Source organism: Gallinula chloropus, assembly GCF_964237585.1.
Source record: "Gallinula chloropus genome assembly, chromosome: 18".
Classification (NCBI taxonomy): Eukaryota; Metazoa; Chordata; class Aves; order Gruiformes; family Rallidae; genus Gallinula; species Gallinula chloropus.
Genome location: NC_140103.1, coordinates 11,641,069 through 11,668,651, shown reverse-complemented (window position 1 = coordinate 11,668,651; position 27,583 = coordinate 11,641,069). Strand labels below are relative to the sequence as shown.

General features: G+C 47.2%; 1 protein-coding gene across 1 annotated transcript in view; it reads right to left on the bottom strand.

Moving 5' to 3' along the window:
- The window catches only part of EXD3 (exonuclease 3'-5' domain containing 3), a gene marked incomplete at both ends in the record, with an annotated part of 227,076 nt that overhangs the window by 169,586 nt on the left and 29,907 nt on the right, over nucleotides 1–27,583 (bottom strand). Inside the window, 6 exons of the mRNA XM_084272681.1 lie at nucleotides 2,911–2,984; nucleotides 10,446–10,546; nucleotides 11,733–11,872; nucleotides 12,637–12,690; nucleotides 22,792–22,959; nucleotides 24,226–24,393. Of these exons, the coding sequence (XP_084128807.1) occupies nucleotides 2,911–2,984; nucleotides 10,446–10,546; nucleotides 11,733–11,872; nucleotides 12,637–12,690; nucleotides 22,792–22,959; nucleotides 24,226–24,393 (705 nt within the window). The remainder of the gene's footprint in view (nucleotides 1–2,910; nucleotides 2,985–10,445; nucleotides 10,547–11,732; nucleotides 11,873–12,636; nucleotides 12,691–22,791; nucleotides 22,960–24,225; nucleotides 24,394–27,583) is intronic.

Here is a 27,583-nt window from a genome sequence, read left to right as displayed (position 1 = left end):
TCAACTGTGCTTGAGGAATGTGTTCAGGAGCCCTTGAGAAACCTCTGCATCTCATGTGTCACTGGCTGGCACAGGGCAGAAACACACAGCTCAGGTGAAGTGACTCAGACAACGGTTACATTAGAGCAGGAGAGAGAAAAATCGATAGACAATCAAAGCACACAGGCAGCAGCAGCAGCCCAAACTCTTGGAACTACCTGGATAAATAAGCTCGTTTGTAGAAAACTAATCACCCCAAGCACATGCTGCAAAGTGCAGCAGCCACGGCTGCTGAGCAAAGCTGGGACAGCCCGTGGGGTGTGTGGAGAGTGCAGGGACCTCAGCTGCCCAGGGACTGTTCACCTCCCCTGCCAGCTCAGCAGAGAGCTGTCCCCACAGGCTCCCATTAAGGAAATGATCTCAGGGATTATCTGCAAGGCTGAGCCTTCAGGATATAAAAATACAAACTTTTGTTGCCAGCCAAGTCATGAAAGATCCTCTGGAATAATGAGGTTTGGGAAAGGAAACTGATTGAGTTAATATCCCTATCCCAATGTAGTCCGGAGCCAGGCTTGGGGGGAAAGGCAGGATGGGCCCCGTTCCCTGCTCTGCCAGGAACACACCACTCAGCCACCCAGCCTCTGGCTCTGGCAGAGGTAGCAATTACCAGTGCCACTGGTATGGAAAGGTACAAGAGCAAACAGGGAGTAGGAGCCTCAGAGAAAGCATGTTTGAGATATACAAGCGTGTAATTTAAATACTGGTGAGATAAAGCAGCCATTTAACCAGACCTCATCCACAGCTGAGAATAGTAAACAGAGAACACCAATGAGCTCTCAGAAGAAGGGACTGTGTCCAGAAACAGCTGCCAAGTGTACCTTAATGGAAGTAACTGGCCAGCTTGGATACTTTAAATCAAGCAAATACTCCAAAACAAAGGAAATGGAAGGCCAGAGAGAGCAGAACACCAGATCAGGAATCCACTCCACTCTGCTAAATAAATACACCTGGATAAACGCCTTCTAGGCTCTCCCTGTGAATGACCAAGCTCTCTAGAATGATGTCATGCAACATTAAAGCTTGGAGATGCAGGACACTGAAAAGCTCCATCCTTCCTCAGTCTTTTGTTGGTGGATCTGGAAGGAAGCAAAGGCAGATCAGAGCCTTCAGTGATGGATCAGGTCTTGGAAGTGGGACTGGCTGTGCCAGAATGGACTCATCAGATTGCCACCACTCAACTCCATGTTTGACACACTGGGGGTGGGGGATCAGTAAAAACACATGCATCTGCTTTCTTCTGTCAGAGCATCAAATGAATCCACTTTTGAACAAAGGAACAGGCACTTCTGGAGGAGCTGTCTCATTTCCCAAATAGTGTCTCTTTGAAGACTGGATGAACAGTACAGTAGGAACATCTCAACAACCTGTTGGGCTGTGTTAAGACAACCTCTTCTATCTACAAGGAGAAAGTTTTCTATAAACTGCAGATGAAACAACACTCCATGTTTGTCAAATACAGCTTGATAAGTCACAATTCAAGAAATTGAAGCATTATGCTATGAAATCCATAGAATCATAGAACTGTCTTGGTTGGAAGGGACCCTTTAGATCATCAAGTCCAACCATCACCCTCACCTGCCAAAACCACCACTAAACCATGTCCCTCAGCACCACATTTAACCATTTTTTAAATACCTCCAGGGATGGAGACTCCACCACCTCCCCGGGCAGCCTGTTCCAATGTCCAACTGCTTCTCTGGGAAGAAGTTTTTCCTAACATCCAATCTAAACCTCCCCTGGCACAATCTGAGACTGTTTCCTCTTGTCCTATCACTTGTCACTAGGGAGAAAAGGTCAGCCCCTGCCTCTCCACAACTCCTTCAGGTAGTTGCAGAGACCAATTAGGTCTCTCCTCACTCTCTTGTGGTTCTCACCCTTCACCATCCAATCGATACACCAGTATACACAAATGCAAGCTGTTTGTTCCAGAAGAGGCAGAACAAAAGCTTCCTCTGGGCTGGTACAATTTGTCTCCAGGCATAGGACACTCATGAATGCCAAACCATCAAGAAAAGTACCAAAACTGCCCTGTTAAGAGGAGAAATGTGCTCTCCCACGCAGTGTGCTCAAGAGCATCCAAAGGGCAGTGGCTTGGCTCAATGCACTTGTGAGAGGGGAGGAAAAACCATGGTCAAGTCATTCTGCAGTCAACTCCAAGCTGCCTCCTAGAAAACTTCTCCTTAGCAAGAATTAACAGCATCTTATTTCTACAAGCCCTCAGTGCCAGGACAGGTACCAGTGCATTTGGAAAGAGAATCTGGGTGTTGGACAAAGTAAAGTTAGTTCATGGAGTGGTTCAGGAGCTGAAAGTACTACCAGTTTTCTCAGTAGGAACAAGGCTGTTAGCACAGAAAAGCTTCTGTGGTAGCTTAGGGCCACACCTACCACAGCCAGGCCACAAGTACCAAAGCAAAGCACCTACAAAGAACCCAGCAGTGTGGAAATCCTAAAACCCAGTGTTCCTGAAAAACCCAGTGCACAAACGCCCCCTAAACCCCAACCCCCAAAAAGCTCCTTAGCCAGTGTGCTCCTACTTTTTTGAGGTGGCTGAGAGAAACTGAACATATGGAGAGCATCCCCTGACCTTCCTAGCTGTGCCTCAGAACAGGGCTGAGGATGCTGAGGTGAACAAGCACCCACCTCTGAGCAACTGTGACACCCAATCGTTGTGATGAATGGACACACAAACTATTCACTCACAGAAAACACAGGTCCAGTGGCAGATCCAGGGCATTTCTACACAATAATCACCACAATGCAAACTCACCCATATCCTGTCACTGCATTTCAAACCTATCAATGATGTTATTTAGAATGCAAAGGAAACAAAAAGCCTCATTCACACCCATGCCACACAGCAGAGAAACCTACCTCCACAAAGCGCTTGTAAAAGAGGTAATTCAGAGTTCTCAAGTGCCGCTGATTTATGACATTAGGGCAGAGAGCTGGAAGAAGGAAAAAGACATTTCAGTACACAACACAGCTGCACTTCCTAGCAGCAGTACCCTCTAGACATTACATTTTTCCTTCCCCAATTTCAGGCTGGGTATGTGGAAGGCAGGATGCCATCAGGCTTGGAACAATGAGGGACAGACACACACATTGTCAGCTTATCTAAACTATAAACTCTTATTTACACTTTCAACCATGATTAGCAATGCTAATCCTCAGTGCTGATACCTCCGGTTCTACCACCCTCCAATGATAAGATCCACTTGCCAGTTCAATATGCCTCACAGTCAATGACTTCACACCTTTAATTAGGCAACATCCTGGACTAGGCACCACCTCCATTCTCTAGAGGCTGCATTCTTTTTGATTTAATTGGAACCTGTGCTGTTATAATTCATTGAAACAGTTTTGAACATGTTACTCAGGGTGTAAACTTGTGACTAAAGTTTATCCCATATAATACATATCCATGAAGGAGACTCCATACCCATACAAAGAGGGAGATGACTATTGTTTTGCTGAGCCAGCAAGCAACAGTTGTTGTTATTATTTTAGTACTGCCATCCTCATTAGATATGCCTTATTACAACTGCAAAAAACAAGATCTTCACATAGCACCTTGTTTTGAAATCCAGTGCAAAGAGAGATAAATGCAGAAGATAAAATACATTGCCTACAATTAGCATACATATGTATCTGTCAGTTCTTGCTCTGCATGTACCAGGTAAGACACAACCAAAGCCTTCACTGGGGTTTCAGTGGCTAAAACCATCTCACTGGAAGGAGCAGGACGAGCAGTAGAACGGTAACAGAAACCAGTGAAGTGAAAATTCCCTGCAGCTCCTCTGAATCAGTGATTCCCAGGAGAAACCAGAGTTACAGCCCCAGAGTCGAGCACTCTCCATGCCCCATGGAGCATCCTGGCACACCCCAGGATTAAAAGTGGAGAGAATGAAGAAAGATCTCTGCATGCCAGACCCTGGGGTCAGAGGGATATGAATTGAGGTACCTCTGGTTCCTGCAGCTTCCCAGTCCCTTGAAGCATCGCTTCCTAACTTGGACATTTCCATATCAAATAGCAATGTTTAAAGCTCTTACTTTTTAGTTAATCTTCCACCGTGTGTCAACCTATTCTTGTTCTCAAAGAATCTGAGGAAATGATTGCAATTATCCCACAGGATATTAACCCAATAAATATGATGATCTTTCCTCCGGATATCCAAAATCCCAAGGGAAGATCAGCAGCTCATGGAAACCAACACTCTTTAAAGAGGTAAGATCAACATAAAAATGAGTATCACCAAGCTCACTTATAAAGATTTCACAGCATGTCAGAACACACTGCCTGACAGCTCTAGGTCACCAAAAAGATCCACTGAATATCTTTTTCTTGGAGCTTCTAGAGGAAATACCCAAAGCATGGGACTTGGCAGAACTGACAGATTTTAAGTGCCCAGCTTTCTGTGTGGGAAGGACAGAGGACCACAGGTGGACTGGAACATTTCTGAAGGCAGTAGTGGCATTTGCTATTCTGATGGAGCAAAGGGACTGACTTTGAATCCAGATTTCTCAATTTATTACAAAAACCAGAGAAAGACTAATCAAAAATGTGAGGATGATGGGTAACTTGGTAAGAGAAATTATGAAATGAAGAATTCAAAGCTCTAAGGAAAGGAAGAACAGCAAAAGAAAATCCAAACAAAAGGGACTTCACTAAACTCAGAACTGGCAGGTGAGTTTTCATGTGAAAATCATTCATCAGGGGAAAAGGAGTTAAGAAGAGCTGGGAACAGAAAAATGGAAGTGAAGTAAGAGACTTGATTGCTAAATCAGAAGCTTTTATTGATCTCAAACACAAGAAGGAAGTTAAAGGAACATGGAAAAGGCATCAGGCACATACAAAGGTACAGTACAAACACATACAGTCAAAAAGCTGAATGGAAAATGAGAGATGCCTCCACCAAAAGCCATGAAGGTGAGAGAAATTCCATACGGCCTTTTGAAGAGAACAAAGCCAACCAAACCCCAACAAAATCTAATGGCAAGTTTAGAGAAGGACTGGGATAGGTTGTGTAGGAGATGGTGAACTTTCCCCCTGGGAGGTCTTTAAGAACAGGTTCCACATTCCATGATATTGGACACAACAGAAGGAGCTCCTTTGGCTTCGGCGCAGGAGGAGACACAGATGGAACTGCAGAGTCTTTGGCAGACCTTTTCCCTGCAGTTTCATGACTGCCTACAGCTTGTATTTGCAGAAATGGAAGTGCTTTAGGGCAGAGGGACTTGTTCAAGAGCAAACAGGAGTCTGAACCCAGGTCTCCTGAGTCAAAACCCTGTTGGTAGGAGGGACAGGCGGTGTCCTGAATGTGTCAGACCAGGGACCATCCTTCTGTTTGGTGTTTATGCAGTGGGGTTTTGGGATCATGACTGGGTTGTGTAACACTAGTGGAATACAAATGCTCTAACACTACGAAAGATGTCTTTGGGCATGTGTTAACTCTTAATCTGGCAGTTGCACCACAGCAGTGCTTCATCTGAACTGACTCAGAAGCAAAAACTCCAGGCTGCACACAGCCGTTAGCAGAGAGTTAATGACTATTGGCAACACAGAGGAAGTAAAAATGAAATCTGCTTGTCACACGGGCTATGAAACCCACAACACACACTTGTATCACTCATGGAACATTGGTAAGATGTATCTACTTGGGGAGGTGGTGCAATAGATTTTTAGGCGTGGTGTATGGCTACCACTCCCAGGTGATACCCCATGCACCTTGAGCTGGGACATGGACCCAGTCCTCTCTCTACACTGCTCCAAGAACTTGGCTTCCATTCACAATGAGACTCTTTCACCTTGTCCTGGCAGGGCAGAAGGTCCCAGGCAAAGCACACTTTGGGGATAAAGCAGCTTTTTAAAAGTAAAATCAGGGCACCTGGAATGCCAGAGGCTTTTACCCTCATATTGCTCAGGACTGGGGGAATCGGATGAGAAGCCAGTTGTCCATTAGTCTCTCAGTGTATGCTGAGATTAGACACTAAACACAAGTTAGTGGAGGGTAGGGAAGGACTCTTTTGTTGTAGCCTCAAAGATCATAGAATCATAGAATCATAGAATGGTCTGGGCTGGAAGGGACCCCAAGGATCATAGAGCTCCAACCCCCCCTGCCACTTGCTTTAGTGCCTCTCATAAAATGCTCTGTGCCACTACAGATCAAGGTCAGTGGTCCTCAGAAGGGAAGGTGAACCAGCAGAAGCCCCAGACTACCCTCAAAGCCTTGTGCTACCTGCTAGCTTTGCTGCTCGGAGCACTAGCTGACTGGAGGAAGAACAGAGAGCAGAGCACAGGGTTTTGATCTATGCCAAAAGGAAACTATGCTGTGGTGTGGTCTTTAAACAGGTGTCTGGTTATGATGAACTCAAGCTCCAAACCTCAAGGATGGTGTCAGCTTCTCCAAGAGAAAGCTTGGAGCTGCTGGCCAGCTTGTCTTGGTCTAGAACAGATCAGATTTGTCAGTAGATAAAAAAAGTAGCTGAGAAGGTACCAGCCTCAGAAAGAACCCTGTTCCACCCTTCTCCTTCAGCACCTTGGCCCTGCAGCCACTGCAGCCCCAGGAAGGGACGGGTCCTGTCGGCTGAGCCCAGGGGTTTGCAGTCACGGTGAGATGTGCCGGGACTGAACAGGAGAGCCAACAGCTCTGCAGGAAAAGCAGGGGAACTAACCCTGGGAAAGAGAAAGGAACAATCCGCTGCTCTGCCTTAACGAGGAACAGTTAAAAACATCGGCGATTCCCTCCTTGCAAAGGCACTCCCGTCGCTCAGCCCGGCCACCCCGCTGTGTCTCGGGCAGCGCGGTGCGGCCCGGCCCGCGCCTGCCCTCTGCTGCCCCGACGCGAGCGGAGCGACACGGGTCACCCCGCGGCACCCCCGGGGCTCCCCCGGGCCGGCTCCCGCCGCCTGAGAGGGAAGGTTAAACCAGAAGGACAGCCTGGCAGTCCAACCACGGGAAACATTTCTCTTCGTTTATGCTAAAACGGGGTTTGTTTGACTGTGAAAAACACGCTCACAGCGTCCAAAGCGTGTGGGGCTCAGGGACTTCCCCACACTGCTGCAGTGACACCTGCCAGCTCTGCATTCATAGAATCCCAGGCTGGGCTGGGTTGGAAGGGACCCCAAGGATCACAGAGCTCCAACCCCCTGCCACAGGCAGGGACACCAACCTCCAGGCCTGGAGCTACAGAAGGGTGCCCAGGGCCCCATCCAACCTGGCCTTGAACACCCTCAGGGATGGGGCACCCACCCCCTCTCTGGGCAGCCTGTTCCAGCCCCTCACCACTCTCTCTGGAAAGAACTTCCCCCTAATATCCAATCTAAATCTTCCTTCATTTAGTTTCACTCCATCCCCCTTGTCCTGCCAGTCTCTGCCATTTAACAAGCTGATTCCCCTCCTGTTCCTCTGCTCCCTTCAGGGACTGGGAGGCTGCAATGAGGTCCCCCCACAGCCTTCTCTTCTCCAGGCTGAACCAGCCCAGCTCCCTCAGCCTCTCTCCATAGGGGAGCTGCTCCAGCCCTCTGATCATCCCCTTGGCTCCTCTGACCCCTCTCCAACAGTCCCACATCTTTCTTGTATTGGGGCCCCAGCTCTGGACACAGGACTCTTCTGGGGCCTCATGAGGGCAGAGCAGAGAGGATCACCATCCCTCATCTGCTTTCTTATCACATGCTCACTATGGCCCAACCTGTGAGGGCAGTTACACCTCCCAAAGCAGCACGGCCAGTGACCTGTCAGTGAAACCCCCACTCACACTGGCTGAGCAAGGAAGCACATGGGAGAAGAGACCCAACCGTTTCCACCCCAGGCAGGGTCTGTCCCCTCATCTCTCAGAGCTGTTCTTACTGAAACCCACATTTGTAAATCAAAGTCAATCTCACACTCCAAAGAGTATTAGGTAATTAGCCTGCAAAAAGCTCCAGGCTTGTTAAACCCGATCACACTGACCCATGTGTGAGAAAAGACTCTATAAAACTCCATTTCCTCAATAACATACCATTTCTGCTCAACTTCTTCCTTCCCCAGCAAAGCTAATTAAATGAAATCCACACACAGTTCATTGGGACACCTCTGGGACCCAGCAGAAAATCTTTCCCTCTCCGTGTGTTTTGTGGGCTAACAGGGACACAGTTCAGAAAAAGAAGAGCTGGACTAATCCAAGATGAGGTTTTTCTCTTCTCCCCTGAGATTCCAGATCTCATTTTCTACTGGCCCCCCTCCTATCTGGCCCAGACATTTGAGACTGGAAGTTCCATGGAGTGGTTCAAATCTTAATGGCAGATCAACACCTGAGTTCTGCGTAGTGGGCAGTGAAATCTCCTGTGAGGGAGTAAATTTACAAGAGTGAGCTTGGGTAGTGAAATGTAAAAGTAGAGTTGGAACTGTGAGTCACACACAAGTTTGCCTTCTCATACCAAGAAACCCTGTCCTCCTCCAGCCTTTCTCACTGAAAGCCACTTCCCTCTGCTGCTGCTCTCAGCCTCTTTCAGCGAGTAGGAGTCATGAGTGAGGAGGAGATAGAGAGCAGCAGAAGATGGTGGCATCAAACAAGCCCACAATCGGGTTAGGTAACAAGAAGTGTGAATTTTACCTCTTTGGTGGAGCTGCTCAAAACAAGAGAAAGGAGGGGGGTTTAACCTGTATGTTTTCCCTAGCCTGCTTCCTCTTAAAAAAACAATGCTCTTTCCTCACAGTCAGATTTGCTTCCACTGAAGAATGGAGAAAGAACCCCCAGAAATTCAGAGGGGTGGGAAGAGAATGAAAGGCACGTGATTCCAGCTGCCACCGTTTCCCAGTTCAGCTCAAGGAGGACCAGCTCCCCTCTGGAGGAATTCATCCCCTTTCCAAAGCATTTTGAAGAAGACCAAGAGGGTCACAGCTTGGCAGAGTGTGAAGTCCTGCTCTGAATTACACATCAAATTACGTAAAAAATAAACACCTATTTTCATATATGGGACCATGAGAGTCATCAAACACTGGTTTTATCTGCCTCAAATCTGTCATCTTGTAGCCCACATCCCTTCTCACATGAACAGAGGTGGTGGGCAGCCCTCTCTAGCAAGTGACTTGCCCTGTAGACACTGTAGACTGCAGTTTGCACAGGATAAATCACCCTCTGGAAGTGTTGGCAAGAATGGGATCTGTATCTACCTCAAGGAACCTCCTCACCAGAGAATATTGTGGAGGACCAGCAAGATTTGGCCATTATTTTTGGCAGCTACAACCCCTGTGAAACCATCACCAGGCAGAAGCACCCTACCGCCCCACACAGAGCACCTGAGGTCAACAGCTACACGCTCCTCTCACAGGTTCTTTAATTTGTTTTCAATTTCCCAGGGTTCTGCATGTGGACAGCTACATCATTTCACCTCTACAGTTAATTTTATACCCTTGGTGGATCTTTCATAAGGAAAGGGGAACAATTCAATTCCCTTTACAGATCATAAAAGACAATAGAGCCTACTGAGTTACCAACCTTGCAAAGGAGGAAAAGCTACTCAAGACCAGTAACTCCTGGGAAGGTTTTAGATTTTAAATTCATCATCCCCCCCGTGCCTCAGCTTTCACCCCAATGTGCTAAGTTCAGTTATATTTATTTATCCTCCAATGAGGGTTTGCAGGGATTATCTTACTAACTTCTGAACACCAGTCTGAAAATGTGAAGATTAATATGCAATACAGTGCTGCTGCCAGGTGTAATAAGCCCACAATTTGTGGTTAGAAAACACTTTTCAGTCCAAGAAAAGTGAATTGCAGATCTTGTGGTGATCACAGAAAGCTTAGCAGGCTAAAACCTAACGGTGTGCCAAGGATGTGTGATGCAAGGTTCCAAAGAGAAGAAAAAGGGATCACCAGTCCCCTCTAACAACCAAGCAAAACAAAGTTAGGTAGTGAAAAAGACCCATTCAGCAATGTGAAATGTGTTGGTTCTCTCAGAAAGCTTCAAGAGCTTTAGAACTCCCTACCACCAGCCCTAGTGTATGCAAAGAATACAAAGGGCTGGGAGGCTCCTGCTTCCCAAGGGTTATCTCTTCCCAGCTGACGGACCCATAACTCAAGACAACAGATCCCCAGATGAATAATGACTTGCCTCTTATGTGAGTGGAATGGGGTCATAACTCAAAGCTGACCATCATGTGTTTATGTAGAGCCATTCTGAGGTCAAGATTTATTTCATATCATGGAAGAAGCAGTCTATTAGTCACAAGCACTTCATTCTTCGACAGCACAAAGCGATAACTCCCATAACTTACCAGCTTTGTTTTTCAATATCATTAATTAAACCCTGAAACTCCCCACGATAAATTACAGCAGAGATTCCTTGCTGAACATGGAAGAAGACAAATTGACTTCATCTGTTCTTTACTGGTGAGACAGCTCCACAATATGTTGCAATATCACATACCTGGGTCTACGTTAAATCGGTCCAGCAGTCGGAAGACCAGCTTGCTCAGGGTTTTGCGGTTAAACTTCTCTGGTTTGTACCTGGACAGCCCTTGGTATTGTCTGTAAGCAAACAGAATCAGAAACAAACATCTGTGGAATCGCCTAAAGTGTGCTTCCCAAGTAGTAGATATTTAACTACTACTAGTTAGGTGTTAGTAAGAACGGTTCCCTGCCTCTCCTGAGTTACCAACAAGCCAACAGTACAACCACACACACATCCCAGGCTGCGACTGAAGCACATCCAGTGGCTCACTTCAAACAAAGAGAGATGAGGAAAGGCTGAGGGAGCTGGGACTGTTCAGCCTGGAGAAAAGAAGACTAAGGGGGAACCTTATTCATGTTTATCAATATCTTCAGTATGGGATGCAGGGGGAAATTGGCAGCCCCTTTTCAGTGTCTGTGGGGACAGGACAAGGGGCAATGGCTGCAAGTCAGAGCATAGGAAGTTCCCCACCAACATGGGGAAGAACTTTTCCCCAGTGAGGGTGAGGGAGCCCTGGGACAGGCTGCCCAGGGGGTGTGGAGTCTCCATCTCTGGAGAGATTCCAGCCCCGTCTGGACGCCGCCCTGTGCAATATGAGCTGGGGAGCTGCTTTGGCAGGGGGGTTGGACCCCACGAGCTCTCCAGGTCCCTTCCAACCCCTGGGATTCTGGGATTCTGAGTAATTCTGGGGTTTTTTCAGAACTAAGCCTGCAACTGTTGCATCTACACCGTGAGACTGGCTGTATTGTTGGCTTTGTGACTGACAGGAGCTACTCTAGTGAGAGGCAATTTGTAAGTTAAAACACACACGACTGTTTCACGAGCACACCAAGGTTAACCACTTGTATCTCTTGTTTTTCTGCCACTTCATCACTGTATTATCTTCCTGCAGAACCTGTACAACCGATACTGAAACTCACCCTCGTCTAGCAGCAACGCACGAGAGCCTGATTGCTACAACCTGCTGGAGGAAGCACTGATATCGTTACACCGCTAAGATCTACTGCACAGGGTTCATTCTGAGCTCCTCTCTCCTGGCAGGAACCAAGCCTCTGTCAATAGGAATGACACCTCTGTCTTACGGGCTGGGGCCCTTGAGAAAGTTCTGGCACAGACACCAGAATTTCTCCTTTCTCAGCTGAAAAGTGAATATATTGTACTGCATGATGGTGAGAAACCATCTCAGGTAGACAACCAGAGAACACGCTGCCCGCTGACAGCAAGTTGGCTCCAGCTGTTTAGAAAGTGAACAAGTGTTTCTACCTTGTGATGTCTCTGATGTTAAAACCAGGTTCACACCACGTGTCCAGGATCTGCAAAAGCTTGCTCTGGAGCTCAGGGTATTCTCCCACATAATCTTCCACCAAGTTATTTTTATCTTGGAGCAGTAGTGGTGTACACATCTAGGAGAAGAAATCACATTTAAAGCCCTGTGCCCTGCCTTTGATCACCATGTTCTGCAGACCGAGTACTGCAGCTCACAGAGGGCACAGCAGTGGTCCATGACACGGCAGAGGTCCAGGCTGCCCAGAGAGGGGGTGGGTGCCCCATCCCTGGGGGTGTTCAAGGCCAGGTTGGATGGGGCCCTGGGCAACCTTGTGTAGCTCCAGGCCTGGAGGTTGGTGGCCCTGCCTGTGGCAGGGGGGTTGGAACTCTCTGATCCTTGGGTTCCCTTCCAACCCATGCCATTCTATGATTCTATGACACCACAGGCTGGAACTGCAGAGCTGTCCCATCCCTGCTGCTCAGACAGGGCAAGTCACAAAGTACCATCTTAACCAGCCAGTGCTGCCTAAAGGAGCAGTGTGATGTTTGCAACACAAACATTAGCCACCACGTGACATTTTCAAGACAAATATCAGCCAAGCTTCGGAACAGCAAAAGCACTAAACTCCATCATAGTGGTAACCATTTGTCAAGGACATGGGCAGAATTTCTTGTAACAGTGACTGCAGCAGGAAAAAGAATCCAGTCAGCTGTAATGGGCTCTAGCAAAAGGGCCCTGCTGCTTCTGTACATGTCAAGGTACATCAGGAATGCAGCTGGTACCTCTTGGGAACAACGTAAAGCCTCCAGTGAAAGGCAGCACAACTCGAGGGCCTTGGTGGCTCTCCTGGACTACAAAAGGTGGATCTGATGACAGAAGCCTGCAGAGGAAATGACTCACCTTCTCCACATCTTGATCTGGCTGTAATTTTAGCTTAATACTCAGTATGGCTGCCTAGAAAACACAAAAGAAGACCACCACCACAGTGGGTTAATGCACATTATTCCAAAGCCAAGTATACACCACATTTTTAATATGTGAATTATTTCTGTTACATTTTCAAGTACAAACTATATAAACATTTGCACACATACTTTCCACTTAGAAATGTGTAGGGATACACTGGGCAGAGTTGCATATTCCAAGCAACAGCAGAACCTGGAGAAAAAGTGTCTGACAGAAAGTGAAGAGCTTGGACAAAAGAGGCACAGATGGGTTCCTTCTGTCAATATCACTGTGAGATCCACCTGACCCAGCACACCTTTCTGAGTCAACTTCAGCCATCTCACTGTGCCTTTTACCTTTAGTAAAACGGTTCTATTTTGGGAAAGCAACTCAAGATTGAAAAGAACCTAAAATCAAAAGGTCTCAGAATTGCTGCGTAGCTCCATGGAGCCGAAGGTGCTGAGGTTCACCATCCTCACAAGGCCAGGAAGAACTGTATTCTTCCCTTTTGTGGTATCTACAAATCTCTGATAAGCTGGGACCTGCCACGTTCAGAGACGAATGCCAAATCAGTATCTTCTGCAGATGAGGAAACTGCTGGGGTGAACCACGGGAACTCAGGCTGCAAGAAGAGCTGGTTCAGCCACCATCCATCCTGTCCCAGCTCAGCCAGTACAGAAATGTATTGCTAGGGAGGCTCATCAACTGATCAGCATTGTGAGCAGGGAATAGTGTTTAATTCCTGTGCTGTGGCCAGAGGGGCCTGGCCAGGCTGGATCGATGGGCTGAAGCCAACTGTAGGAGGTTCCAGAGAGCCAAGGCTGGGTCCTGCCATTGGGTCACCCCAGCCCCCAGCAGCACTCCAGGCTGGGGCAGAGCGGCTGGAGAGCTGCCTGGCAGAGAAGGACCCAGGGGGTTGAACAGGAGCCAGCAGTGTGCCCGGGGGGCCAAGGGGGCCAAGGGCTCCCTGGCTGCTGTCAGCAATGGTGTGGCCAGCAGGACCAGGGCAGGGACCGTCCCCTGTGCTGGGCAGTGGTGAGGTCCTGCCTCAAGTGCTGGGTTCAGGTTTGGGCCCCTCACTACAAGAAGGATGTTGAGGTGCTGGAGAGGGTCCAGAGAAGGGAAACAGGGTGATGAAGGGTGTGGAGCACAAGTCTGATGGGGAGGGGCTGAGGGAACTGGGCCTGTTCAGCCTGGGGAAAAGGAGGCTCAGAGGAGACCTGGTCCTTCTCTACAACTACCTGGAAGGAGACTGCAGTGAGGGGGGTGGGGGTTGTCTCTTCTCCCAAGGAACAAGTGATAGGACAGGAAGAAATAGTCACAAGTTGTGTCAGGGGAGGTTTAGATTGGATATCAGGAAACATTTCTTAACTGAAAGAGTGGTCAGGCCTTGGACCAGGCTGTACAGAGAGGTGGTGGGGTCACCATCCCTGGAGGGGTTCATAACATATGTAGCTGTGGCACTCTAGGACATGGGTTAGTTAACATGGTGGTGTTGGACTAATGGTTGGACTTGAGGATCTCAATGGTCTTTTCCAACCTGTAAGATTCAATGATCTGATGAGTCTAAAAATAGCTGGATCTCAAACACAGAATAAGCATATAATGTGGGTTTTTTACTATAGTGCAATGTTCCAGTTAGGAGAGTAATAAGAGCAAGGAGCCCTTGGGAGCAGGTATGTATTAGCACTGATGTGACTGCACAGTGAGTAACGAAGATGTTTGACATGATGTGTCATTCTAATGACTCTGCAAAGGTAGCCTGTATTGTCCAAAATGGGTGTAAGCAGTGTCTGAAACCAGGACACCTCCGACCCCAGCACTGCGTGTGTGACACTGAGCAGCTACTGAGAGAGGCCAGAAGCAGCTGGTGAGGACCAAAGCTGGGCAGTGGGGCTCAGAGGAAACACTCTTCTCTTCAGCAAGCCTCTCCACTCTCTGGGAGCAGATTTGCTTTCAGAGAAAGATCACCAAAAGGGTGGCTTTGCTGTTAAACAAACAACACAGTAAAACACTCGCTTTCCCCCAAGCAAGTGCAAAGCTCATCATGACACTTCACCTGCACAACAGCTTTATGGAACAATTTAACCAGAAAATAACCCGAATGTGGGTAGGAGCCCACCTGGAAAGGCATTTCCCTCCTAGCATGATCCCTCCTAGCACTCCACTCAGCCCTGGAAGCCCGTTCTGCAGCCCCAGCCATGCAGCACACACTGCAGCAGGCACCAGGGATTGTGTTACCCTCCCAGAACCGCATGCATGGATTTCACCCGCTGCAGCAAAGACCAAGGGTATAAATAAGAGCAGACAACCAGCACACACCACCTGAGTGTTTCTCAACAAAAACACCCAGTTATCAGTGGGAAAACATTTTTTTTTCCTGTTTGTTTTGGCTTTGGTGATTTTAAGGTTAAGGGGTTTTGTTGGAGGGTGGGGGGTGCTTGGGTTTTTAACCACAAAGTGACACCCCGTCACTGAGCGCTCAGGCTTCACCCCCAAGAGAGATCAAGAGATGGGCTTTAAGTGACAAAAGCAGGAACTAACATTAACACAGTGACTGCATGCTAAGAACCTGACACTGAGCTGAAAAGCATGTTATTTCTTGGCCCAGTTAAATATTCAGCCAAATCTCCCTCTTACTCCAGACTTTACAACTGTCCCACCACTTCAGAGGCTAATACACTGCTCTGCTCCACATGCTCCAAGCACCGTGTCTCTCAGATTATCAATGAGCATCACAAATTTCAAGCTGTATAATTTATTCCCAATTTGCATGAAGGTTGCTACTTTTGGCAGGTTTTGGACCTGAAGAAGGCTTTGGGTCTCCAAAGCTTTGGCAGCTGGTTTTATTTTCCTCCCAGCTATCATCTCCGTTTGTTGCACTGACAAAATGCAACCCCCCTTGCAACTCTTGAAATCTAAAATCTCACTTCACCATGTGACCTCATCAGTCCTTTCCATTAAGCAAGTAATCCATTAGTTTGAACATGCAAGCATACAATGGTTTCCCTAATAGCTCCTTAATGTTCACATGCATGTCCAATTTACCCTAATTGCAGAACTGTTATCTAACCTGCATGGTTTGATCTCCATCTCTATGAACCATGCAGGTGCCTTAATGAGATGAACGGGTGCTGTGGCAGGTTGGGTTTCCTGTTACTGCATGAACAGGACCCTGGAACAAAGGGTGTAGAGGATGAACATGCCTTCAGCCATGTGAGAAGAGCCATTGCCTCCCAACCCAGCTGCCACAGAGCTCACACCTCCATGACTGCAGGTCCTGCCATCAACACTCATCCCTTGGAGCAACTCACGGGAGCTGGTTGGTGATGTCAGTTAATGCAGGTGATGAGCAGCCAGAAGAACTGTGCTGCTGGCAGAACCTTCCCACAGAGGGGAACACCCTGAGCTGTGGAGAAGGAGCCTCATCCATGCACAAAGCTAAACCTGGAAGGAGATGGATGACCTGGGCCATAGGAGCAAGCAAGGCTGGATTGCAGGGTGTAGTTACACAGGCTGGCTGGCTGGAGAGCAAGGACAGCTGAGATAAAATCAGCATGTTTACAATAGGAATAATAAGAGAAGAGATATGAGTAGCTGTAATAAAGATGAAAGTGTTTGGCAGCTGTGGCTGTGGTCTCAACTTAGAGCTATTTTAAGATTTGTTTTGTTATTGGCAAGTTTTGAATTGTTTCACTCCACAAACAAGTTTTGTGTAAAACGACCCTATTTTTAACAGTCTGCTTACAGATGATAAGATCTCCAGAAAAGCAACACCTCACTCACAGACTCATTTTGTAATCAGAAAACAAACACTTCAATTAGCAGGGCAGCAGCAACTGAAATGGTGAGAATCCCCCTCCCCACCCAAGAACCAGGCATTTCCCCCGCTACGACACAAGAAGCCAGCAATTCCAGTAATCCAGCTGCAGATCCTCAGCCCCTGCAGCTGCAGGGCCATGGAAAACCCAAGCAGCAGATCCCTCTGGGGCTTCCCCAGCTGATCAATGGGAGCACAACTCCAAGCTGGGGGCAGGAACATGGAAAAGCTGGAGTGGACACTAACTGTCAGCTCCCCAGGGTCTGCTCACCCCCCCTCCAAACTATAAAGACATGTCATAGTCCTGACTGGTGGCACAAGTCACCTTTTCACAAATACACCTTTCATACATAGTTTCCAGCATGGAATCCAGTAATGACAAATAATTAGCACTACCAGCATTATTGCCACACATAAAATTGTTTAACTTATGCTACAGCCCTCCTGCCCCAGGCTGTAACAGAAACATGGGAAAGGCTGGTCCCTCTCTGGTCTTGCATCCCCCAGGTGTGTGCAGGGCAGGTACATGATGAAGCTGCTGCTTAGTGCAGGAGAACCAGTGATGGCCCATGTCAAATCCCATTGATGTTAATGAGTCTTGTTGTCCCCAGGGAGTTTGTATCATTCTTTGATCCAATTATGGTGAAAGCAAAAATCATATTTAGATGCTTTGGTTTTGTTTCCCATGGACAAACACCTACAAACACAGCAAAGGAGGGCTGGGTGAGGTTGAGGAAGAATTCAAAGCTGGGTAATACGACATTAATTTATATCTAAAATGTGTGTAGGTGCATTGGCCATAGGATGGGGGAAGTTACCCAGACTTGACACATTCTGGCCAAGCCACGAACACCAGACCACTCTTCTAGTCAAGCGACTGCAAAAACAAGAGTATGGGAAAATGGGGAGTGTTTTGAACACACGAACCCACAGCACCCCACACCAATACCTGATCCTCTCGGCTTGTTTCGAGTGCACTTGGCTCTGTCTCATCTAAAAATGACTATTCTTTCCATATACAGCACGAAGTGCAGGAAGCCACACAAGATCTTATCTGCGAGGGCATGTGCACTTGGGTGGTGTCTACACTGACAATTTAGGCAATTTTCCCACGGTGGGGTTAGCATCAGAGGAATAACCTTTTGCTAGTAGCACTGCTTGGAGTGATGATACAGGACAGACACAAACGGTTCCTGATGACTCCTGCATTACTTAGCTCTGCCGCAAGCAAGTTGGGACATCAGAAAGGTAAACAGGCCTGAGCCTGACAGGGTAGAGTTTCTGAAGCAATGGTGAAGGAGCTTCTGGAAACCCATGGAATGGACCAAACAACAGAACAAGGCTTTGGAGAGGAGGATCTAACATCAGCTCGAAGAGAGTCACAGCGATCAAAGCCTGGATACATAATAATGGTAGAAATAATTGAGTAAAAGTCACACTGCGTATTAATCACTGGGAACATCTGTTTTGTGTTGTGGAACCACTCATTTCAAACTTGTGGCTAATCAGCTTTGCTCAAACTCTCAGAGTGCAACACCGCATAGCATATGACATCAGGTTAGATGTTTAATTACTTCCTGCTTAAAGAGCAGGCAGTATACACAGCTGTCTTCAAGAAGATCTTCAGAAAGGAGAAAAACATGAGATATCCCAGGTCCACTTTCAAGAGAGCACAAACATATTTTACAAGGAGTGAGACAGTCCAAATGAAGTAGTGGCAGGTTACTCATACCTAAGGAATTTGAGGGAGGGAAGTCAAGGTTGGAATATGCGTGTGCACAGGTGAAGAGGCATTGGAAACAAACAGTTCCGTGGCTTGTCTTTCTCAGATCACTCAAAGCAGTTTGAAACCTGGTTTAACCAGTCCCTGCACCCTCTGAAAGGAGTTATCCTCTGGAGCAGTGCCCACGTCTCCTGCGCACACCGGCTACCCACCGTAACCAGACTCTGCAGGGCCAGTTCTGCTGCACATCTGTACCTTCCCCAAGAGCCCACTTGCTTGATGAGAGCCCAGAAATGCTGGCAGTAGGAGCAGAATGCCACCATCTGAATTGTTAGTTCCCAGCAACACTCAAGCTCCTTCCCAACCCCTTCACCAGACAGACACCCATAGCAGAGGTGGCTCCAGAAGATGACGGTGTTTGGGGGCAGGTGGCAGAGTGGTCCATGGCTGGCAGGCTGGCTACCTCTGTGCTGGAGTGGCACGAATCTAGCAGGCAACATGTCAATAAAGATTATGTTGCATAAGATTACATTAGTGGAAAAAAAAGGTTGAGATTGACATCATCTGTACATGAGAAATATCCCATTACATTTTTCCTGTTTCTCTTATCAATTATTATTTTTTTAATTTAAAAGAAGCAAAGGCACACACTCTAAAATACAGTAAGAGTTGAACAAGTCTTTGTAAACAAGGTGATGAAGTAATATTACAGAGGTTTTCACTGTCCTGAGAACAGCTCAAGAAAGTCAGAGTTAAGGAATCCCAACTCTGGTGACCCATTAACGTGCTCAATCAATCAACCCCAACGCCGACCTGCACTGACAGATCTGCAAAACCACACCGTGGGTTCTCAAGCACCATCTATGAAATGGGACTATGAACAGTGACATTCCTGAAATGGTATCCAGAACATCACTACACTGAAAATTGATGCTTATGCTGGTGATTGAACTACACATTTCTACACCTTAGCAAACTTGCCTTACTTGAAGTTTTAACTCCTTGGTCAACCATCCTTTCTATCGAATCATCAAATTACTTCTGCAGTGGTATGTATTGCTGACAGAAGCTTTGAGTTCTCTGTCTATGGAGATTTTTTTCCCTGGCTACTCCAACTTATTTTATGACAAATTAAAAAAATGGAATTTTAATAGATAATCCACATTATCTTACTTGAAACTCCAAACATTAACTGAATGTAACATCTAGACTCAACCTGCATTATTTGCAGAAAATTATAGACAATAGAAAAAAATATGCTCTGCTTCTGAGAACAGAGGAATCTGGATGGACAACAACCAAAACCACTGTTAAAAATTAAACACTCCCTGTTCCACTAAGAGCTTAGTCCTATACTCTTCTTTAAGAACCAAACTGATGAAGGGGAGAAAAATGCTGCTAGTCACTGATGCAGAGGAGTTGGAGTGGGAGCGCTCTCAGGCCCAAGAATATTTCTGGTTGTCAGAGGCTAAAAAGATTATTTATTGTTTCCTTCCTAAACCCAGCTCCACTGCCACCTGTTCAGAATTTACTATAAAGCTGTTAAACAAGACGAGAACTTTGATGCTGACTGTGAAAACAAGTTTCACTGTATCTGACCCGAGCAGCACTCACTACTGATCCAGAAGCAAAGGAATTTGATTTTTTTTTTCCTTTAAGCACAGCTATCTTTTTACCTTTATAAGCTGTTTAAAAAATGTAAATAAAATAACTCAGTGGACAATAGAGGGCATTCATCCCACAGAAAGACAGCCGCCACCCTTAGACATGAAATATCGCAGCACATTAAGTCATGAGACCCCGCTAATCAAAGCTGACAGGGCCCTGAATGTGATTTCTGCTGAGACTTAGCGATATCATGGGGCACTGAAGCATGCACAGCCTGCCAGACTGCCCCTGTTCATGCGACAATGGCTTTTATTCCCGAAAGGGGCCTGCGAGTGACAAGAGTCCCCTTTGTCTTTCGGCTCCCGCATTCGCGGTGCAAGAGAGGTTCATTCAACCAGCCCCAGACACTCTTTGAAAGGCTGAAGTGTAACACAAGATGACCATGAAACACTAGCTTGCCTTCTGCCTACCCCTCATTCTTCTCCAGCACAGCCTGGCCCATTCAGGGCCTCTCGCAGACTCGCTCGCGCTGCATTACCCCCGGTCTGCTGAATCCCCACATTGTCCCGGCCCCTCCAGCAGCCATCGCCCTTCCCACAAAGAGACCCCGGCAGCGCGGCCAGGCTCCGGCACGGCCCAGGACAGCGCAGGTCCAGGGAGGCATGGAGCTGTGGCCTCAGAGAGCTCCTGAGGAGGGGGCAAAGCTGCCACGTTGCACCTGAAACTACCTCAGAGGGAATGTCAGGCCCTTCTGTCTCGTCGTGCCACACAGGCCATGAGGAGTGAGCTGGGAGCCCCGTGCAGCCCCCGTGGCTTGAGGCTGCCCTGTGAGGCCCCACACTGCCATGCTCCTCCAGCTGCAGCCAAGGCCATTCACCAAAGGACAGATGAAACCCCCAAACAGGCCAGATGCCTCAAGCCCCACTGACATACCCTGCTTCTTCCTTTAACTCACTGTATGGGCTTGTTTTGCTGCATCGTGGGAGCACTAGTGCCATCCGCTGGCCAGCATTCCCCTCAGGTGCCTCCTCACCATGGCCACTATTTTATCCTGCTACATCAGAATAAAGTGACCTCCACTGTTTCCATCTTCCCCCAAACCCACCTACACCTGTCTTCAGCCAGCAGTTTTCCTGCATCCCAGGACGCCTGTAGCCTGTCCCATCAGGCACCTCCCCTGCACACTCACAAGCAGGTTCAGCTTTCGACCAGCTCTATGAAAACAAGGAACATAGGGAGGGCCAGAGGTAATAACCACTGTGGCCATCCCCAGGATCTGGTTTTCCAAAGAGATCTTTCTTCAAAACCTCTGTGAGGGAAAGGAGCCCTAACCCACGGGCAGAGCTGGTGAGCTCCATGCCCACCGCAGCAGGAAATGCATCGGAACAGGCAAAGGGAATAACGTGCTTCAGAATAAAGGCCTGGCATCTTACTGGAAACATGGCAAGAAAGGAATGACATCAAGGATTTATGAAGATTTCTGTCCTTTCAGGTGGGAGACAGAGGAACTAAAAAGCCTATATGTGAATCTGTTTTACTGCCCCATCTGAAAACCAAGGAAGAGGAGGATGAGCCAACATGTTGCAGCCCACTGCAAGGGCTCAGAGCCCTCATCCAGGTTTCTTGGGGTTAGTTGCTGCAAACTTAGGTATGATCAGGCCCCAAGGGGAATAAAACATTTCCTGTTATGCTTGAAGATAATTCTATTCATTCTTCTGGCAACAAAACAAAACTAGAAGAAAGTTATGGATGAGGGTAAGCAACAGTTGAGGTTTCCTGTTCTTCACACTGGGAATGACTGGCAAATGAGCTTTTCTCTGAAGAGAGAACAGAAAAACAATTCCAGCAAAAAACCCCAACATTCAGAGCTTTCCGAAACCAGATCTAGAAAGAACTGCATTTCTGATGACAACAATAAATATCTGTGGAGACATTCAATCAAAAATCACGCTTGAATATAGTCAAATGCCACCTTTCTCTTAGCATTGTCAAACACTCATATACAGAAACTTGCTGAGCAAGAGAGTACATTTCAAGCAGCTACCTCTGACCTTCTAATCAAGTATGAAATATCCTTGTTTCAGTACTCAAAGAAATCACCAAGAATGGAATTCCACCATCTCACTTGGGAATTGGGCTTTACTGAAGAATAGGATTTTTAAAATGCCATGTGATTTATTTTCTTGTTAAAGACAATCAAGCTGTTCTACACCATCAAAATGAACCATATTCGATTGAGAAAAACAAACCTGTTTTTTTTAACTTAAAAGAACAGAATAACAAAAAGCATGAGCAGTATTGCAGTTTGCTCATGAGAACACTCACAAAGCTCCCAAGACATCACGGTCATGCCAGAGATGCTGCACGTACTCCAAACCACAGGGCAAAACACACCAAATTCTGGGTTTGGTGAATTCCTGCCAATGTCAGCCACTCAAAATCAAATTCATCAGCAAGAACACATTTTGAATATAAGCCTCAATGGCAAAGAGGCTTCGAAACTCCTCAATCTGAGAACCCTTTGGTTAGGGCAATCACGTGGGAAGAGAGAGATTTTCCAAGCCCTCCTCGCTGCGGGTGGATTGCAGATAGCACAGCAGGTCTAAGACCAATGCCTAAAATCCCTTCTTTTCTTGCCAAGGACAAGGCAAACAAAAAAGGACACCACCATTCCCTTAAATTCTCCAACTTAAACCCTATTAACCTGTTACTTTCAAAGGTCAGAAAAAAGGGGTGGAGGAAGGATTCCCTGGCATTCTGTACTCAGCCATTAGAAAAAATGAGGTTGAACACAGCCTGCCCATGTACAGGGGAAGAGCAGGCTAAGCTGCACCATTCACAGCGCGCAGCTGCTGTGCTGGAACGGAATTCACATTGAAATGCATCCAAAAAGGGACACAGCCCTTACCAGGGAACCCCAGAGCTGGGTAGGTAAATTTATTTGAAAGACATGACCCACCTCTTTGTAATCGCCCTTGTGATAAAGATGACTGACATGTCCAAGCAAATAGTTCCGGTCTGCTGTATGGAGCTGGTAAATGCTAATCAGAGGGTCAAGAAGATTAGTTGGGCACTGTGAGAGTATTCCAAGGACACGGGCCTGCAGCTTCTTCAGCTTGATGCCAGACTGGAAAAAAAATACATATATAAAAAAAAAAATCAAAGACAGATTTAGTAAAGATGGCTACAATTCACTGGCAGTTGAAAATGCAGCTTGTTTAAACAGTGGAATAAGCCAATTCCTTGGGAAGGGATTCTCCAATTTCCCCATGGAGTCTGCAAGCAGAAATCAGAACAATATGATACACATTTTTTTCACAGCATCCAATTTAAAAACATTAAATGTTTGTGGGGTAATTCTGGAAAAGGCATATGGCCTTGTGCAGAAGTCAAGTATGAAACTGGAAGAATGCCTTCTTTTACTAACACAGCTATTTAGAAATTCTCCCCTCTAGTTCCCAGCAGAAAATCTTTGAATCCAGCAACTCCTCTCAAGGGAGATCTCACCTATCAGGCATAAGAATTCAATTTTCATTCCCAGGCTTGCTTCTGGGTGCAAGAAGGGCAGGAAAAGCAAAAGCATCATGAAAAGATGCACAGATTCAAGCACTAGTGGTCCCTGTGTTCCTATACGATGGTTCTCTAATGAACTCCAGTGCTGGTGGCACCTCGCTGCACTCTGCAGACACTGTAAGGGCAAAGCTCAAGGTCTGAAACGTGCCGTTGGGAAAATGGGAAATGAAACAACACAACTATAAAAGGCTCGTGCAGTCTGGAGCCAAAAGCATGGAAAAAGAGAGAGAGAACCTTGGTAGGTTGGAATCTAAGAAGGCATAAGGAAGGGTAACCAACAGGACGTGCATTCTGGTGACCCAACATTACAAAGCTGATCATTCGGCTGCTGAAAAGTCCTACTGTTCCCATGTCCTGCATTCCCCGTGATCAGAGCTCCCCACCACATGGCAGGAGTTAAGCAATCGAACAGTAACTGGCTTCTATTTGCAGAAGTGGAAGAATATGCAGAGTAGATTACAGCAACTGGTTTTATCCTGACAGTGGGGGATGTGAGTTCCAGCGGGAGAGACTCCAGCCTGGCCAAGGCTGCAGGATCAACGCTTGATCAAAGTGGTTTGGTCTGGAAAGATGGAAATCCCAGCTTGGAATGGGAAACAGAGCTCCTACATCACAGCTTCTGATATGATTTCAACTTTCAGGCCAGCACACAGCTGATAACATCTCGGTACCAATTTCACACCCTGTCACAGTGCGTTTGTGTGACGCTGTGGAGCAGAAGAGGGACTGTGGAATGAAGTGAAACTGAGGACATTTGAGGGAGATGAAAATCTATCACCCTCTCCTTTCTCTCTGCTCTCTTGCTCTCTCTCTTTCTAACCTGTTGAACAGCAGGATGCTCTTTTATCCAAAGCTGTAACTCCGCGGCGATGCAATACCCGAGGGAATGCCCCTTCCCCTTCCAGTCACTGCTGCTCTCCAGCATGTCCAGGAGTACTGCCAAGGGGTCCTCCAGTCCTGCAAAGCCCCGCCGGATTTCTTCCTTGAGCTGCTGAGATACAAAACCACATTGTCATGTACAAAAAGATTAGTGAATCCTCCCTTCCCCCAACTGAACACAAAGCTTTATTTTTTTTAATTTAATCTATTCAGAGAGGTAACTGTTGCTATTCAGCCACCATCCGCGCCTCCAGTGACTTTTCATGTCATTACAGATTCCTTCATGGCTCACTGCACCTCAAACCCAATGGGAAAAGCAGCAATTGTCCACACTAATTATCCCATAAAGACAGAGAAGTTGTTCTGTGGGGCAGACAAAGGAGCTTGGGATTTGGGGGAGGGGGACAAAAGAAGTGAGCTGGAGAAAGGGGTGTTAGTAGGAAAATGGCAATAGTGAAGGTAGGTAGTTGGGCTCAAAAACCTACTCATGAGACCTACTAGAGACCTGCAAGTAACGAAACAAATACACCCCTCCAGCCTATCCTTCCACTGCAAACTTTCCTATTTGACCTTATACCCCCTTAAGCCACGAGGGCATCATGCTCCTCACCCTGACAGGAGTATCTGGGAGTATCAACACAGTTTGGATTTTCCATACAAGATTAAAAAGAAAGAAATACCAAGAGTTCAAACTCAGTCAGATCTCCATCCTGCAGATCCCTGTGCCTCTCCTCCAACCCCACCCGGTGTTGGCTGTTGAGTACCCCCTGCCAGGGCACGTCAGGCACCACACACACCTCTGCAAGTCAGAGGGTGGTTCAGAGGGGCTGGCAACATGGGAATGCTCCACTCCATAAATCTTGGGAATCCCGGGGCGATGGGTTTAGAAATGTGAAGGAATTGGACACTCACTTTGTGAATGTTAATAGGCTACTTACTACCCATCTGGTAGAAGTGATAAATTAGCAGTACTGAGCAATATCTTTATGTTTACATTAGAAGGAGTTTCCAAGGAGCTGGGAGGGTTGGCAGGGTGAAGAAGTGGCATCCTTCAGTACCCACACAGGACCTTTCACCGCATGGTACATGCGTGGAGCAAGGCAAAAGCAGAGACAGAAAACAAGAAATCACTAAGAGCAGCTGCTCTCTTTCTTTTCTGGCTAAAAAGCAAAATCCAAAAGATACTTGTTCCTGCCTGCAGCCAGCACTTGTGATGTACTGTATATGATCACCCCAGTCGGAGCTTCCAATGGAAACAACATGCCATTTGAAGAATGATATGGAAAAGAAAAGAAAATCTACAGAAAATTTGCCAATTAATTAGTTCTTTCTTTCCTCCCCCCCCCCCCTCCCCCCAACAATATTTACTGGAAGCCAGTTATTTTCCATAGCGTCTTTCATGTCTGGAAAAACCACAAAACCTATCGTTTACAACAGAAACTGTTTCTTTCTCACTAGATTATCAAAAGCAGTACGAAAAAGCTGATGACTAACAAAGATGGGACTGTAGATAACAGATTTCCACACCCCCCCCCCCCCATAAGGATTTTTCCCCACAGCAAGAATTTGTGCTGTTAAACACAGGGCTCCAACTTCACTGGGAGATTCAGCAGAAGGAAAAGGCAAACTCTTATCCAACCACAAATATCCAACACAACAGCCAAAGGAAAACAAAGCAACTCGCCAACTAAACTGCACTGTTTATAAATGGCCTCTCTTCTTCTTAAGTTTTTTTTCCCCCCTCAAAGCCCCACTTCAGCACATTTAGGCTGAAGAAGAGCTTTCACCACACTGCTCAGCTCCTCCTGGGGCTGGAGTCAGGGCCTGGGCTCTGGCAGGATGGGCTCCAGCACACACCAGGTCCTGGGGGAGCACAAACCTGCCTTCCCAGGCAGCACGGCTGTCAGGAGCAGGAGTTATGCACATCTCTTGGCTGAGGCTTGCCTGCGTACCAGCTAGATAAGCAGGGGGAAAACCTTCTCCAAAACTTTCTAGCAATCTAAAGATTGCAACTATGGGGTGTATAGTTTGAGGGGGGAAAAGACCATAGGAAAAAAACATGGTGTTTTTAGGCAAAAGGCACCTAAATCAGAGAGGAAAGAGTGCCGTGCTGCCTGGCTCCTCTCTCTGCCAGAGAAGGATTCCTCTCAAACGTGTAATTGCCATTTCCATTTCAATTGATTCCCATGGCAGGGAATGCTCCTTGGGGGATTTCTACAGCCTGACAGATCATGGGAATAGGAAAATTTTGCTGATGCTCATACTACATGCTTCTTCATTCACTTTTGGTCCCTTATTTCTAATGACACAGCTCAGGGCAGTCTGCTGATGCTTCTTGGTTATTCCAGAACTGCCTTTCCTAGCAGGAAACGGCCACTTCCTATCACTGGGATCCCGGATGATGATTGTACCTCAGACAGGTACCCTCCTTCTGCTCACAGCCTCTGACTGGAGACTGGGGCATCGTGTAATGGGGGTGACTGGTTTGCACTTGTTAACTGCCAGTGTTGACTTGCACCCACACACAGCGAAAGGCAAAGATGCTCCCTGCCATTTAGATGTCAGCAGAGCAGACTGAGTTGTATTTAAGTCGACTTCCCTTATTTATTCAAGCTGGATGGTTGGATGCTGATGAGCTTGGGAAAACAGCAGTACTGGGCACCTTGACTCACATACAGAGGGCAGGGATGTGGCTGCTGGCAGTGTTGGCACTTGCTGCAGGGCACGGTGTGGCTGGAGATGCCCTGAGCACAAATTAGCTCGGCTCAGTGGCATGGCATGTCACAAAGCGCTGGGGACAGCTGTGCTGTGCTCCCACCTGCTCCCACCCCAGCACTCCTCACCTAAACCAGCTTTCCTCTGGCCCAGAAGCACATCACCCCAGTTTAGACACAGGCTGCCACCCACGTCTGCAGCCACAGGGTGCTGCCTGCGGGGTGGCCCCGAGGGGGACAGACGTGTCCTGCTGTGGAGCTGCTGCCTCCCTGCTCTGCAAACCCACATGTCTCACTGGGATGCCCATTCCTGAAACAAGCCGACCAGATCAGCAGGCCTGTGTGACTCATGGGGTTCCTCAAGCTTCTCCACCCTCAGCAGGAAGGCTGTGGTGCTCTCTGCCCAAGGACACGTCCACGGGAGGCTTTGTCTTTTTCACAGTATTTTTCTTTGCAATCCACACACGTCCCAGGGTACACAGTATGGAGATTTTGATGATTACTCTTTCCTACTGTTGTTTTGTGGGATTAACCACCCTCAAGACCTAACATGTAATATTTTTTTTTCCTCCAACTCAATAGAAA